The following is a 16,912-nucleotide window of genomic DNA, read 5'->3' on the forward strand; positions in this document are numbered from 1 at the left end:
AAAAATAAAACTAAAACGAATTATTAAGAAAATAATAATGGAAAATAAAGAATGACAAACAATTTGAAGTTTTCCACTTGTATCACCATATGTGTCGCTAGTGACACCACACCAAATCTCCACAAAACTTGATTTTTACGTAGAACACCCTTGAAATCATCTAATTCTTCATCGGTAAATATATTTGGGACTTTATAAATAAGAAAAATCTAGTGCAAACACGTCAATTGAGAATCTAGCTATAAAATGTCCAGAAAATTAAAAGGAAAAAAATTATTTTTTAAAAATATGAACTAAATCGATATATCTATTAATTTATATTTAAATTTCTAAATTAAACATTAATTAAAAGACAATCACCATATAATTTTATGAATGCACAATAATTTATTGAAGAAGATACACCTATTTATGTGCATAAACAGTAATAGAAAGTAACAATAACAAGAACTTGTATACTCGGTGAGACCTAATAAAGTTGTTCAAATAGCCTTTTTTTAAATGAACATATGATATGGTATCGAATCAATACAAAGCATATCTAAATTGTTAACAAGGAGTACACCTAAATTTCGATAACTCAGAAAACTTCAAGTCCTTATGAGAAAGTCAGGATTTAGCTTTTGCGAATAAGCACACAAATGAATTATTGCACCTACACGGTCTATTTATATAGTCAATCGTCAACTCTCAGATATTTATATAATCACGATTTTAAAAAATCAATTGTTTGTAAGTTATAATAATTAATTTCTTACCAGTCATAATTTATTGATAGATTAAGTTACAAGAATTCAAAATAAAAATTTTAAACTAGTAAACTTATTAAGGTTACGTCTTTTCTGATCATTGTCATTATCACACTAATCTTTAAACGCAAGAAAAGTGTTACTGAATAATTATTTTTTCTTTTTCAAATTATCAATATAGTTCTACTTAGTTTAAAATAACATGAATCATCAGCTAGATTATTTAACATTGGAACTTTGTTATTAAAATAAAACCAATTTTTGTTAAAAACAAATTAATTAGACACTTATGAGCACATATCAATTATCATGCACGTTTAACTCATCTGATATTGCAAATTTTGTTATTTGAACAACACAAATCACCACTGAAACACACAAACATATTGAAATATCTTTTAATTTATCAAATATAATTATACTTCCACATGACCAATATGCATTTCATGCATTCTAGTAACTTGATCATCAAATTGTAATATGAATTGAATGTGCTTATTCCTAATATACCTTTTTTCATCTTATTGAATTAACTAGTCTTATGCAATTCATTTGACGATAAAAGATTTGTTACTTGAACAATAAAATTTATAGTAAAATCGAATTAACGTAAACAGCTTTATTTATCAAAAGTGCTTACCTCAATGACCTCCAATTGATGATATTGGGGCATATATTTTTTTTTTTTTCATAAGCTTATTTCATTCATTGAAAAAGAAGATCTATTTTACTTTTGCCACATCTCTTTAAGATGAACTTTGTTCCTCTTGATTTTTTATACCTTCATAAATGTTAATCTTGATTTTTTAATACTATTCGTATAATCGGACAACTCACTCAATCAATAGGTTAACACTTAGTGGCGGAGCCGGTCCTTTGATAGGAGGTTCATCCAACCGCCCTTTAATTGGAAAATATAATATTTATACATGATTAAAATTATTTTTATGTATCTATAGTAGGTATTGAATCCTCATCGACTAGGTTTTTTCCCAATATTGACCTCCCTTAGTTGAAATCTTCACTTTGCCTCTAGGTTAAGTGAAAACACACATCACATAGCATCATGCATATCTATTAGTTGCATTTTAAGGAACAATAAATTAACAAAATTGAATATGTTTTAAGAGAAAATTACGTTCTATTGGGAGAATATGTTTACATCACATAATTCATATTTTGAGTTTGTTACGTTGTTTAGTTGATGTATGTGTATAAATACTTTTTATGCACTATCGTATACTGTTATACAAAGTTGATATAGTATGTATAATGTTTTTTTCCGTGTATTTTCTTGTATTTTTAAATGGGCAAACAACAAAAGACCCGAAGGTTTGACCCCTAATTACAAGGGATCATCTAAGTTTCAATAATTACAAGATATATCAGCGGAGTGCTCTGAGGCGTGTGTATCTGAGTCGTGTATATTCGAGATACACTTTTCAAGTTGCATATCTCTTTACTTAAGATACACACACATGACAAGTCGCGAGTATCTTTACCTAAGATACACGTGTGACGCATGGATCTCAGGTACACCCTACCATAAAATAGGTCAAGTTGCGTGTATATATCTGAGATATTCATGCCTAGGATACACACGTGTTTTTTCAAAACTGTGGTGTTTTATAATTAATTTAAAGTTAGGTGGGTTTATGTAAGGTATAATAGTCCCCTTATGTTTGACTATTTATGTTATTTTCCCTTTTTTAAATAGGGGTTCTAATTGTGGCTATATTGTGTCATTTCTACCTAATCCTATCTTATTAGTCAGCCCAATAAGACCAGTCCAATTTGGATAAGCCCAATAAGCCTGTATGGATTAGTTTCCATTCTACCATTCTCCACATCCATTTTCCCTCCCTGCTCTGCGAAAGGGCGGTCTTATCCTACGCCAGCTCTGCTTATCCTACGCACACTATATTAGTAACTTCCGCTAAAGTTCCAGTGTTCGAGCTCTGCCAAAATGGTGGTATTATCCTGCGCCACTTCTGCTTACCCTACGCATACTATGAGAATGACTTCCGCTAAACTTCCAGTGTGTTTAAGCTCCGCGAAAATGGCGGTCTTATCCTGCGCCACTCCTGCTTGTCCTACGCGTACTCTGAGAATAACTTCCTCTATAGTTCCAGTGTATTCGAGCTCTCGAGTTTCAGTTCATCCTTCCGATTCCCCGTTTATCCCCGAGGTAGAATTGAATACCGAAATGCTCCTATGTAGTATTGCTTTATACTTGGCCTCAGCTAGTAGTAAGCATTCCGAAATTGAGAGTGCACGTCTATGCATATTAACTCGTCAGGTGAAGACTACAACTTACGAAATGATCATCTAGATACTTTCAAAATTTATGTGTCACGTCAGTGTCGGGTTCATAGTGAGGGCGAGTTGGAGCGTAATTATCTGTTTAGACCAGCATCGGGTCTCTATTAGATATGGTGAGGATGAGTTGGAGTGTTTAGTTATAATTGGAACTAAGTTGAGGTGTTTAACATCGGATGTCCACCAGACATAGTGAGGATGAGTTCGAGTGTTTAGTTAATAGTTGAGACTAGCATGGGGTGTCCACCAGATATAGTGAGGACGAGTTGGAGTGTTTAGTTACTAGTTGAGACCAACATGAGTGTCCACCAGATATAGTGAGGACAAGTTGGAGTGTTTAGTTACCGGTTGAGACCAGCATCGGGTTTCCACCAGATATAGTGAAGACGAGTTGGAGTGTTTAGTTGCTAGTTGAGACCAGCATCGAGTGTCCACTAGATATAGTGATATAGGTTACTAGTTGAGACGAACATCGGGTGGACGAGTTGGAATGTTTGGTTACCAGTTGAGACCAGCATCGAGTGTCCGCCAGATATAGTGAGGACAAGTTGGAGTGTTTAGTTATCAGTTGAGACCAGCATCGAGTGTCCACCAGATATAGTGAGGACAAGTTGGAGTGTTTAGTTACCGGTTGAGACCAGTATTGGGTTTCCACCAGATATAGTGAGGACGAGTTGGAGTGTTTAGTTGCTAGTTGAGACCAACATCGAGTGTCCACTAGATATAATGATATAGTGATATAGTGAGGACGAGTTGCAGTGTTCAGTTACTAGTTGAGACCAACATCGGGTGTCCACCAGACATTGTAGGACGAGTTGGAATGTTTGGTTACCAGTTGAGACCAGCATCGAGTGTCCGCCAGATATAGTGAGGACACGTTGGAGTGTTTAGTTATCAGTTGAGACCAGCATTGACTGTTCACCAGATATTGTGAGGATTAGTTGTAGTATTTAGTTACCAGATGAGACCAGCATCGGGTGTCCACCAGATATAGCGAGCACGAGTTGAAGTGTTTAGTTACCTGTTGAGACCAGCATCGGGTGTCCACCATATATAGTGAGGATGAGTTGGAGTGTTTAGTTACTAGTTGAGACCAACATCGAGTGTCCACTATATCCGTGTCCACCAGATATTGTGAGGACAAGTTGGAGTGTTTAGTTACTAGTTGAGACAAGCATCGGGTTTCCACTAGATATAGTGTTTAGTTGCTAGCATCGAGCGTCCACCATTGGAGTGTTTAGTTGCTAGTTCATACCAGCATTGAGTGTCCAGCAATAATAAGGACGAGTTGGATTCTTCAGTTACTAGTTGAGACCAGCATCGGGTGTCCACCAGACATAGTAGGACGAGTTGGAATGTTTAGTTACCAGTTGAGACCAGCATTAAGTGTCCGCCAGATATAGTGAGGATGAGTTGGAGTATTTAGTTATCAGTTGAGACCAGCATCGAGTGTCCACCAGATATAGTGACGACGAGTTATAGTATTTAGTTATCAGATGAGACCAGATGAGACCAGCATCGGGTGTCGATGCTGTCCATCAAATATAGCGAGGACGAGTTATAGTATTTAGTTACCAGATGAGACCAGCATCGGGTGTCGATGTTGTCCATCAGATATAGCGAGGACGAGTTGGAGTGTTTAGTAACCGGTTGAGACCAGCATCGGGTGCAGTGTTCAGGGAAGCGTGATGCCGAAAAAAGCGACAAGGCTCTGCATCATGCATTATGCGATGCGTGATGCAATGCGACCGCATCATTGAAGTGAAGCGCAATTTAGTTAAAAAATACCTATAGAGCATTTAAATAGTAAGTTGTAACTGAAAAGATCACAACAACTATATAATCAACAATAAAGATAATATATTTAAGCAAAAGTTCTAATGAAATACCAACAAATCAGTTCAACAAAGCAAAACAAACCCCCCCAAAAAAATCAAATCTAAATTAATAATGGTTCAATCTAAAGATCTTCTCGTTCATTAAGATTGTCCAATTTTTCTATCCCTTGAGTATCAACATAATGCTCATCATCTTCAACTTCCTCATCTTCCTCATCTCCTGTTGAAGTAGCAAATTATTTTCCCTTATCATATGAGCTTGAAGTACTACCCCTTAAACCATAACGACGCTCATCAACTTCACTTGCCTCAGCAACAACACCCCAAGTGAAATTAGTATCTCCATCAAAAACTGATTCGTCTTCAACATTCTCAATTCCAGTTAGCCATTCATCGGCATCATCAATGTTGTCCAAGCTAATTGGATCAAATCCATTGCGAACGTTGTAACGACGCCTCAAGGTTCTATCTCCATCAAAAACTAATTCATTTTCAACATTCTCAATTCTAGTTAGCCATTCGATTGGCATCATCAATGTTGTCCAAGCTAATTGGATCAAATCCACTGCGAACGTTGTAACAACGCCTCAAAGTTCTATTGTACTTTATGAACACCAAGTCATTGTGGCGCTTTAGAGTTTTTTCTTTTAATTTAAAAATTGCCCATTAAAAAAATTCACTTCCAACCCTTTTTTTAATTTAAAAATTGCCCAAAAATAAAAAAATCCATAATGCGATCGCATCACGCAACAAGGCTTGATGCACCCGCAATTCTCAGATTGAACCGCATCAAAGATGCGACTCGCTGGGAGCCCGCATCGCATCAGTGCATAATGCGATGATGCGGTCGCATCTCTAAACACTGATCGGGTGTCCACCAGATATAGCGAGGACGAGTTGGAGTGTTTAGTAACCGGTTGAGACCAGCATCGGGTGTCCACCAGATATAGTGAGGACGAGTTGTAGTATTCAGTTACCAGTTGAGACCAGGATACCAGGATCGGGTGTCCTCCATATCCATGTCCACCAGATATTGTGAGGATAAGTTGGAGTATTTAGTTACCAGTTGAGACCAGCATCGTGTTTGCACCAGTTATAGTGAGGACGAGTTGGAGTGTTTAGTTGCTAGTTGAGACCAGCATCGAGTGTCCACCAGATATAGAGCGGACGAGTTGGAGTGTTTAGTTGCTAGTTGAGACTAGCATCGGGCGTCCACCAGGCATAGTAGGACGAGTTGGAATGTTTAGTTACCAGTTGAGACCTACATCGAGTGTTCACCATATATAGTGAGGACGAGTTGGAGTGTTTAGTTATCAGTTGAGACCAGCATCGAGTGTCCACCAGATATAGTAAGGACGAGTTGGAGTGTTTAGTTACCAGATGAGACCAGCATCGGGTGTCCACCGGATATTGCGAGGACGGGTTGGAGTGTTTAGTTACCGGTTAGACCAGCATTGGGTGTCCACCAGATATAGTGAGGACGAGTTGTACTGTTCAGTTACCGATTAAGACCAGCATCAGGTATCCACCAGATATAGCGAGTACGAGTTGGAGTGTTTAGTTATCTGTTGAGACCAGCATCTGGTGTCCACTAGATATAGTGAGGACGAGTTGTAGTGTTTAGTTGCTAGTTGCTAGTTGAGACCAACATCAATTGTCCACTAGATATATAGTGAGGATGAGTTGTAGTGTTTACTTACCGGTTGAGACCAGCATCGAGTGTCCACCAGATATGGTGTGGTCAAATTCTAGTTGGGACCAGCATCAGGTGTCCACCAAATATAGTGAGGACGAGTTGGTGTGTTTAGTTGTCTGTTGGGACAAAGTTAACGTGTTTATATTTGCACTAAGTTGGAGTGTTTACTTGGCACTTGAGGCTAATTTTGGGTGTTTGTTCTTGTATTATGCTTACTCTTTATGTTTTTAAGTATATCTACCAACAATTTATATATTTAGAGGTCGTTTGGCTGTTGGTTAAGGTTATGCAGGTATTGGTAATGTAGAAATTAGTTATGGGGTAATTTATATATTAATTATCCAGGTATTAGTTTTTAGTTTATGTTGAGATTAGTTATTCATGTACTCCCTCTGTTTCAAAAAGAATGACCTAGTTTGACTTGGCACGAAGTTTAAGAAAGTAAAAAAAAACTTTTAATTTTTGTGGTCCTAAATTAAAGTTGTGACAAATGTACCAAAATGTCCTTCAATTTTGTGGTCTTAAGCATGCCACGTGTAAAGTTGAAATTTAAGTATTGTTAAAAAAAGAAAGGGATCAATCATTTTGAAACAGACTAAAAAGGAAAGTAGGTCATTCTTTTTAAAACGGAGAAAGTATTACTTAGTCCACTTTCTATCCTACATAAAGTAATGCATAGATTCCATCATAACTTATACATGTATTAGGCTAAATTGCAAACCGAATACTGTTTTAATTTTATACATGAATAATTTACCTGCTACTAGCTACCAAACGTGGTATTACTTATGCAGAATTTAATGCCCGCGTAACTCACCTCCAAACTAGCCACCAAATGACCCCTAAAATACCTTAGATTACTGGTGAAGTGTGAATCAAGTGGACAACAAGGGTGCAGCCAAGTAGCGCTTCGTCGAAAAATTGCATTATATATATATAATTTTGAAATTATTTTTTGTGTATATGTAGTAGATGTTGAATCCCCTTGATTTCTTCATGTGTTTACCTTACCTCTTTATATTTTGAACTCTTTAATAAAAATCATGGTTCTGCCACCGGTGGACAGTGACGTAGTGGAAGATGTATTGGACAATACCCAATTTACGTTGCACTTTTCGCTTTTTGGGATTTAAACTACGTAAATTTAGACCAATATTTTAAAATGTATTTTTTTTAATCATATCTACAACCTTGGTATACTATATTCTCTATCTTGAGCAGGGGGTCTATCGGAAACAACCTCTCTACTTCCTCTGAGGTAGCGGTATGGACTGCGTACATTTTATCCTCCCACGACCCCACTTTGTGGGAATACACTAGGTCTGTTGTTGTATTTTTTAATCATATCAACATGAGTAGAATTGCAACTTATACTTCTTTTGTATAATTATTGAATATCTAAATTCAATTTTAAAATATTGAGTTAATCTAATCCAATTTAGCTTTGAAGATTAGTCAAATTGAATTTTAATAAGCCAAAGTTCCACATAAGTTGGGCCGGAGAGAGTATATGTTTATTCTTTGTTCGCACTTACTACCACAAAGTTGTAGTGGATATAGTACCTCACCTCTCATTGACTTAAAATCCTGGTTTTCTGGGTGTTGATGTTGTGGGCTTGAGATAAGTCTATTTCATTGAGAAATAAATGCAACATGATTGCCTTTTATTGATCTTCAATGTGTAGGTTAACAAGGCAGTTGATTCCTTGTCAAAAGAGTTCAGAGAAGTTGACAATTTAGTGGCACGCAATACTGCGAGAGTTCTGAGAGCTTTCCAAAGGGTCAAGGTTGGATCTCATGTAAGTCTTCATTCACTAAAATTTGTTAAATTGTAGCCTGGAGATATCATTTACATGTGAATTTTTGATCTTTGAAGCAATTGGATCTCAAATATATCAATTTCATTGCAAGACTTTCTGTTTATTCTACGGTTCTTGTGAACTACACCGACTTGGCATATGACTGTTTGGAGCTTAGGCCTGGAGTACTGATGGTTTAGGACCTTACTCTACCTTTACCTTGGGATATACTCTCTAGGGTCAGGTGGAAATAAACAAGTCCTGAATTTGATGATATTGACAATTTCTAAAAGGAAACAAACGAGTCATGAGGAACCTACTTGTTTGTTAGTTACCATGAAAATGATTCTTTTTCTTCTGCTGCATGCTGTGAATAATATCTTATCAGTACAAAACTAATCAAAAGGTTTTTCTGGTGAGTGCTTCGACTAGCATTTTATTATTTACTTTTTATAAAAAATAAGAAAAGATAAGAACTATAGTTTATTACCATTTCTGTGATGTTCAATTGCTAACGTCCAATAATTGTTGTCGTCTGTGATGCGGTGAGACTGAATGTAACAAATAGAACGTACTTGTTACCTTAATTTACAATGTACCTTCTGTTCTGTGAGGAAAGCATAATGTATGTACCAGCAGTATAGCACACAATTTCCTTTCTTTTGGGGGATGCAGGGCGGAGGGAGTTGAGTCATGGATATATGGGATTCAAACCTATCAACAATTTGTTTGTACTGTCCCTTAGGTCTATGAGCGAAACAAATAGGGACCGTCTTTGACACTCCTCCATCCTACATTTAAGTGTGCTGGAACAGTATTATATGTTACATTGTATCGTTAACACTGCCCAACTTATTCAGAATTTGAATTCGTTTGGGATTTCATCTATAAGTGTTCAGTGGAACACAATATTTTTGCTGAACACGGGTAACCAGAATGGACCCGACTACTGGAATGACATTTACATGGTCTAAGTGTCATAGTGGCAACTAGTAGGCACTCTACTTTGTTAGTACTAAAAAGTGTAAATTTTATCTGCATCAGCACTTTGGTGGTAGCACTGGCTATGGTCATGAAGAAGCTGGTGGGCGTGAAGCCTTAGACCAGGCTTTTGCAGAAATTGTTGGTGCTGAGTCTGCAATTGTTCGAGCACAGGTTTTCTTCTTTTTTGGGTTAACTTTATATTTCCATGAAAGCGGATATACTTTCTTAATATACTTTCCCACTTCACCTTCAGTTCTTCTCAGGTACTCATGCAATCACTTGTGCCTTATTCGCTTTCTTAAGACCAGGGGATGAGGTACAGTTATTCTGCACTAGTTACCATCACAATATTCTGTTTCATGAATTATTATAGTCCAGAGTACCCATTTATGTTTCAAATATTTGTCAAGTTTTTTTTTAAAATGAAATTGACTTGAATCAACTTGCTTCAGCTGTTAGCGGTGGCTGGTGCACCTTATGATACTCTGGAGGAAGTTATTGGCAAAAGGGACTCTGGTGGATTGGGTTCCTTAAAAGACTTTGGTGTAGAATATCGGGAAGTCCCAGTAAGTTTCATCTGCATTTTAGATATTAGCTTTTCAGAATGTGAGAATAGCCAAATTTATCTGGACGTATCGCAGCTTGCAGAGGATGGTGGGCTCGATTGGGATGCACTCAAAACCTCTTTAAGACCTCACACTAAGTGCGCACTCATACAGAGATCATGTGGTTATTCCTGGCGTCGCAGTTTGAGTGTAACTGAGATAGGTGAGGCAATCAATATAATCAAGGTAAACCTCTCGAAACCACGTCATTGATGATAGTAGTTATTTCCTAAAACAATCTCTCAAATATTTGGATACTGAAATGGTCCCAAAGAAACAAGTTATTTGAAGTATACCCTTTCTCAGGCATAAGATGCCATGTCTATCTAATTGATGTCATCCTGGTCCTTGATAGTTTGTGTTTGTAACACGGATAAAAAAAATTCTTTTTCACTTATCAGTGTTTGGATATGTCTTTACATTTGCTATTAGTAAAGATAGTTCTGCCTTCAAACTCTTTTCTTTGATGCAGATGCAGAACTCAGGTTGCCTGGTCATGGTGGATAACTGCTATGGTGAATTTGTTGACGACATCGAACCTCCTATGGTGGTATGTAAAGTTATTCTTGTCATTAAAGTTCTATTGCCTGTTGAAATATCAAAAGTTGATTTTTTGGCTGAGCAGGGCGCTGACCTAATTGCGGGCAGTTTAATAAAAAATCCGGGTGGAACAATTGCACCATGTGGTGGATATGTCGCAGGAAAGAAAAGATGGGTGGAAGCAGCAGCTGCCCGCCTCTCGGCTCCAGGACTTGGAGTTGATTGTGGCTCTACCCCTGGTGATATAATGAGAACTTTATTTCAGGGTTTATTCCTTTCACCTCAAATGGTTGGTGAAGCAATAAAGGTATCTCATTTCTGCTCAAGTTCCCATGTTGTAATAATCTTTTGTTACTTCTACCCCCCCTGGTTATATGCATCTTTTCTGACTCCTGTTGCAAGGGAAGCTTCCTGATAGCTGAAGTCATGGCAGCTAAAGGATATAAAGTGCAGCCACTTTGTCGGGTCAAGCGTCATGACACAGTGCAGGTTTGTTCGTCACATCTTGCATTAGTCATGGCATATACCAGTCCTTGTATTGTTAACTGTTGACGAATGCCCCTCTGTTTGCCAAAATGAAAGTAGAGTGTCAGTGTACCACCCACCATTTAATCGCAATTCCTCATTCAATGAGCATTGTAACAATCTTCATTTTTCTTCTATAAAGTATATGCCTATATCAAGTACATAATGGTGCTTTCAGATGTGTGCCCATATTTTAAAGCAGTCATTGCTGGATTTCACGCTTAAACGTGCAACTGGAAACTTAAGTTTTATTATTCTTCTCAGGCTGTAGAACTTGGAAGCCGGGAGCGTCTACTTTCCTTTTGCGAGGCTGTTCAGAGAAGTTCTCCTGTCAGTTCTTTTATCAGGCCTGTTGCAGGTGCATCTGCTGGCTATGCATCTGAGGTATGACCAGTTCGTTGAGACTAAGAGATTTGCTGCACTTTAAGGAATTTTTTTCTATTTTCTTGTTAACATTGTGTTAACAATGTTTTGGAGATAAAATTATTGAAGATGATAAATTGCTAATGCTATGACATAGGAACCATGTAACTATCATGTGCAAAACCTTACATTGAATTAGTTGTGATAGGAATCTAGTATGAGCAAATCTGCTCTTTTTATAGTAGGTAACATTTCTTTAATGTCTTCTCTTGTCTGCTTGGATTCGTTGGAATCGTAGAAGATCAGGGAGCTGTGGTGTTGAATCTGAAGCAAGCTTATTTCTGTCCTGACTGTTCGATCTTGGATATTTAATGTTGGTCTAGGTTGATGTCTGCAATTTTATTTTGTACCTTGTACCTTATTTACCGGCTTGTTTTGTCCTTTTTCTTTTCCTCCCTATGCTTAGCATTGAATTCTTGTAGTAGTATAATTGATATATGAAGCACAACTTAATATCGTTTTACTACAGTTTATTATCTTGAGCAACTTACCTCAGCCTATTTTTGGAACGTTATTCATGGATTAGGTCATTTTTGCTGATGGAACCTTCATTGATGGAAGCACTAGTGAGCTCTCATGTGATGGGCCACTAAGAGAGCCTTTCTCTGTTTTCTGTCAGGTAATACTCTGCAATTTCTTCCACCATTAGTTAGTTTGCTATAGGAGTAATTAGTTGTATGTTTGTTTATTTAACTGATCATGTGGGAAGAGGTATATGTTTGTTTGTTTTTTCAATGAATTTGGAAGAGATTTAATTTTATCACACTTGAATTACCAATTGCAGGGTGGCACTCATTGGACTCAGTGGGGACTAGTTCTGGGGGAGGTTTTGAAATCTCTATGAAACTTGGAAAGATTATACATTTGGTGAATACCCTCCACAAAGCATCTCATTTTCACCAAGTTCCTCAGTCTCATCAACGTAAATTGTGGTCAAAAGTGATATTCTCATCGACTGCACAAATTTTGTAGAGTAGTTTTTCTACCTTTTACAGGTAAGATAGCAATTTTCCTCTGATTTGCACTACCAAAGCTGTGGATCTTTCAAAGAACTGTGGTTATGTTATGTCTGCAAAGATTTCTAGTATGAGCTTTGGTATCCCTTGACAATAATTTTCTTTTTAAAAGATTGCTTTTAATGGTAGTCGGACTAAACATTATTTGATTGAAAGCATTTTCATCACTTATTTCTGTCACTCATCAGGCCGTGAGAATCATATCGGATGGTCCACACCATATTATCATATACAAGAACGCAAAGGAGGTGAAGAGGGTTGCTTGGACGTGAATATTAGAACAAGAAATCCCGTGGTAAGGATTTTTTGGTCTCGCTATTAAAGTAAACAGAAAACATTAGTATCATGTTTTTCAAAGAGGGAACATGAACCAGATCCCCTCTTTCAATGTGCATCAGAAAATATGGTCAGAATGTTCTGAAGATGCCTGAACAAGAAGATTTCTTGTTAAAACATGCTTCATCATTATCCTAGGTGCTCTCAACTACTTGAAATGATTATGCTTATGGGTTACCCCAAAAGAAAAATAAGAAATGCTTTTAGCAGTTAGCAGAATAGGAACATTGGTGTTGTTTATCATACTTATTCTATTTGATTAATCTGTTCATTATGCTCAGCTCAATGTGCTTTTCACGTGGTTGGTACTTGAAATCTTCTGATCCAATTTCCTCCGATTAGGTTGGTAGCATGAAACATTCAAATGGACGTTTGGAAACAGATCCTCCATTGATGCGTCAAGTTCATAGTATCCGGTTAATCGCACATTGATGTAAAAAAAAAATTATCTCATCAATATGCTCAATTTGATTAAATAGGGTGAACTCAGACTAGGATCTAGAGTGTGCTCAATTGTATTGTCTAACTTGTTCACGTTTAGCGTATTGTGTTGTAATTTATGCACCATATGTGATGCTTTTGAATGGCGGCTAATTTTCTGGTTGTGCACTCGATTATTATTGATTATATGGTTACTTCCATCTTCATAAGTGCAAAGTAACTACGTCTACCAAATTTAAGCAAATGGCACCTAGTGTTTTGTCTTTGCTAAGGAGTTGAACCATATCTATATCCTTACCAATGTCTTTTCTTGCATTGAGTTATTGTGAAAGCTTTTATTTTGTTTAGTAGCACTAGCAGAGTCCTAATATTGTCTAACTAATGCCTAGGGATACACTACTTTGTCCAAAGCTTAGTCATATGATTTGGTTTTGTTGACCAAGTATAACCAAGATCTGCAGGTCAATTTAGAATTGTTAAATCGGTGACCGAGGTTCAATTTTGTGGTGATTCGACACTCGTTAAATTCGTATACTAGATATAATTATATAAAAAATGTACTAAATATTGGTATAAGATTTAAAAAAACACTCAGGAAATCAAGAAGCTAGTTAGGTGCTTTGGTTTTCCGACGAAACTTTAAAGCTTTAGGCGACAATATGTGTGTTTAAACCTCTTGAACCCCCACGGTTCATAAGTTCTGGGTCTGTCACTGTTGTTCGGGCGAAGGAGTGTGGATGAACCTTCTGTGTTTTGTATTTATCACTAGGTTCAGTTTGTCACTATCGTATGATATTATTTCTTCAGTTTATTAAATGTTGATATGGTGTTGTATAGGACATGCATCCTTGCGCCATTATGGGCACTGGGCATTGACCAATGACTATTGATTGCTAAGCATGTACTGATAACACCACACATTAAATGTAGATATTTTTAGTGATGTTAAATACGTGGAGATACTCCCATAACCCAATCTTTCACCATCGTTAATGCCAAAAATTGACAGAAATTAACCAGAAAATAAATTGCATTAAGGGTGTGTTTGGTATGATGGAAAATGTTTTCCTATTATTCCTTGTTTGGTTGTACTAAAATATTGGGAAAATGTTTTTCAAAATGACTTATTTTTCTTTATTTGAGGGAAAATTACTTTCCTTATAGGTCAAGGGAAGTCATTTTCCAGAAAATGACAGATGTGACTTTTATGCCCTCAACTCCACCCCTCTTCCCCCACCTCAATAACACTCAAATTCACATTGCTCAAAAATATTTTTCACTGTATTTTGCTCTAATTTTTCACTGCTTGAAATAAAAAAAATATTAAAGTCCGAATTTTTTCTTGTTTTCAATGTTCGTTGAATGTATTGTTATTTGTATGTGCATAGAGGAAAACTTACCTATGTTACTTTTGCTAATTGCATATTTCATTTTGTCATCATTGTAGCTTGTTTCACAAGGTTGCATAAGCTCGTCGTACAATTATATTTCTATTGATTGTAATATCTTGCGTTTGTACTGATAAAATATTGAAAAGTGTCTCCTATATTTGTTAATTAGTAATTGCTTAGTTACTTATAATATCTTAATATTTGATATTGATATTATTTGTTTTGCTTAAATTAGTTCAGGCAGTGATATATTAGTTAACAGTTAATAGTATTTTCTAAAAAATATTTTTTTCACTCACCAATCAATAGAAAATATATTTCTGAAAAAATATTTTCTACTCACCAATCAAACACCATAAAATATTTTTCACTCACTAACCAAACATGAGAAAATAAGTAGAAAATCAACTTATTTTTCAAAAGAAAATTTTCCAAGAAAATATTTTTCATGAAAAATATTTTTCATCATACCAAACACACCCTAATTATATAAAATTGTCTAGAGCATTTGTCCGAGTCGACGGAAAAATCTTTATGTTTCTTAGAGTTTCCAGTTTAGATTTCACCACAAATAGCAAAACCAAATTCTTTTGAAAGTATATTTTATTTTCTTAATTTTTTATTTGATGTCTGTACATTGAAGTTTGACTACTTCTACAGGAGCGGGTCTATACTTTCGAAATAATAGTAATAGATTATAAATTTTTAAAAAATTATTAAATACTATTTGTAGAAAAAATAAACTTTTTATATAAAATAAATTTAGAATGAGCTTGATATATTTAGTTGAGAGTGCTATGTCTCAAGAAATTAATGCATTGACTATATTATTAATTAAAAAATAATTATAAGAAGAAATTTATTAGCACTATATAATTTTAAAAATAGAATTCATAAAAATAATTAATTTTTCTTATTAACGTAAGGTCTTCATTCGATTTTGACCTTAGACCGCAGATTTACTTAAGCCGCTCATACTAATATGAATCGCATCAACAATCCGTCACACTATGAGGATAAAACGCTTCCAATCAAAGAGAGTCATTACTCGAGGCTCAAAATAGAAAAATACTACTCCCTCCGTCTTATTTTACTCGTCCCAAATTGGAATGACACGGCTATTAAGAAAAATAATAAATAACATGGCTAGTTTATCATAATACTCCTATTAAATGATATTTACATTTTAATTTAAAGAAAAAGTAATTGATGCAAAGAGTAAAATATGAAGAAAAAAATTATCTTGTCTTGATGAATAAAAAAGGACAAGTAAAATGAAATATAGATTAAAAAATTTAGAACGGATAAAATGAGACGGAGGGAGTATTCAAAACCAACCCTTTGCGTGTGACTAAATCGGTGGGCACGTGGTTTGGCCGCGTGTTAAGCGTTCTTCTAGATACTGGGCCCCACTGGCTCCTGTCACAGCCAATAGAAATGCAAAATCGATTAAGGGTGGACCCATAACACTTCTGAACTTCCAAATCCACACGTACAATTCTAGCTTTACACCAACCAAGCACTTATAATTATTAGATCTTTTACAAAGAAATTCAGATTTTATTTTAATGAATAAAAATTAACGTTCAGGTTCACATTGAATAATTCTATACGTAAAATTTTCCATTCTGAACTCATATTTTCAAGGCAAAATGCTCAATTGAATCCTGTACGAACAGTTCTACTGATATATTTGTCATCGAAAAAGTTATATTTTAAATACTTTTTTGAAGAGTGTAATACACTCTCCCATGTCAGCTGTCACGTGTGTCATGTTATCTGTCACGCGTGCTACGTCATCTGCCATGTCATTTTAAAACAAAATTAAAGAAAATTTAAAAAAATAGAAAAAGTATTACATTAAATTTCAAGTCATTTTTAAAATGCTACATAACAAATTAAATATTTAAATTAACTTAATTAAATAAAAAAAATTTATAAATTGTAGAAAAATTTGAATAATTATGCTTTTAAATTTTGAAAAATTTGAATAATCATTTTTAAAATAAAAAATAAAAAATAATAAAAATTATTACATTAAAATTAATTAAATATTAAAATTAATTTAATTAATTAATTTAAATTAGTAAAAAATTATTAATTTAAAATTGTTAACTATTAATTTAAATAAATTTTAAAATAATTAATTTATCAAATTTAAAATTCTTACCTAATTTAAAAAAAATTACTTAAATAATTAATTAATTTAAATATAATTTACATATTTAAAATATTTAATTTAAATTAATT

The 16,912-nt window shown here is 35.2% G+C and overlaps 1 protein-coding gene across 1 annotated transcript; it reads left to right on the forward strand.

Moving 5' to 3' along the window:
• Positions 1 to 2,586: 2,586 nt before the first annotated feature.
• On the forward strand, positions 2,587 to 13,471 carry LOC107878697 (uncharacterized protein YnbB). Its single transcript, XM_016725784.2, has 14 exons — positions 2,587 to 2,937; positions 8,288 to 8,401; positions 9,446 to 9,556; positions 9,639 to 9,701; positions 9,838 to 9,951; positions 10,027 to 10,176; positions 10,463 to 10,540; positions 10,616 to 10,837; positions 10,933 to 11,019; positions 11,320 to 11,439; positions 12,005 to 12,097; positions 12,263 to 12,473; positions 12,683 to 12,789; positions 13,173 to 13,471. The coding sequence occupies exons 1-12, from the start codon at positions 2,716 to 2,718 to the stop codon at positions 12,320 to 12,322; spliced, it is 1,434 nt and encodes a 477-aa protein (XP_016581270.1). The 5' UTR covers positions 2,587 to 2,715; the 3' UTR covers positions 12,323 to 12,473; positions 12,683 to 12,789; positions 13,173 to 13,471.
• Positions 13,472 to 16,912: the final 3,441 nt, after the last annotated feature.

The sequence above is a fragment of the Capsicum annuum genome, chromosome 7 (assembly GCF_002878395.1).
Source record: "Capsicum annuum cultivar UCD-10X-F1 chromosome 7, UCD10Xv1.1, whole genome shotgun sequence".
Classification (NCBI taxonomy): Eukaryota; Viridiplantae; Streptophyta; class Magnoliopsida; order Solanales; family Solanaceae; genus Capsicum; species Capsicum annuum.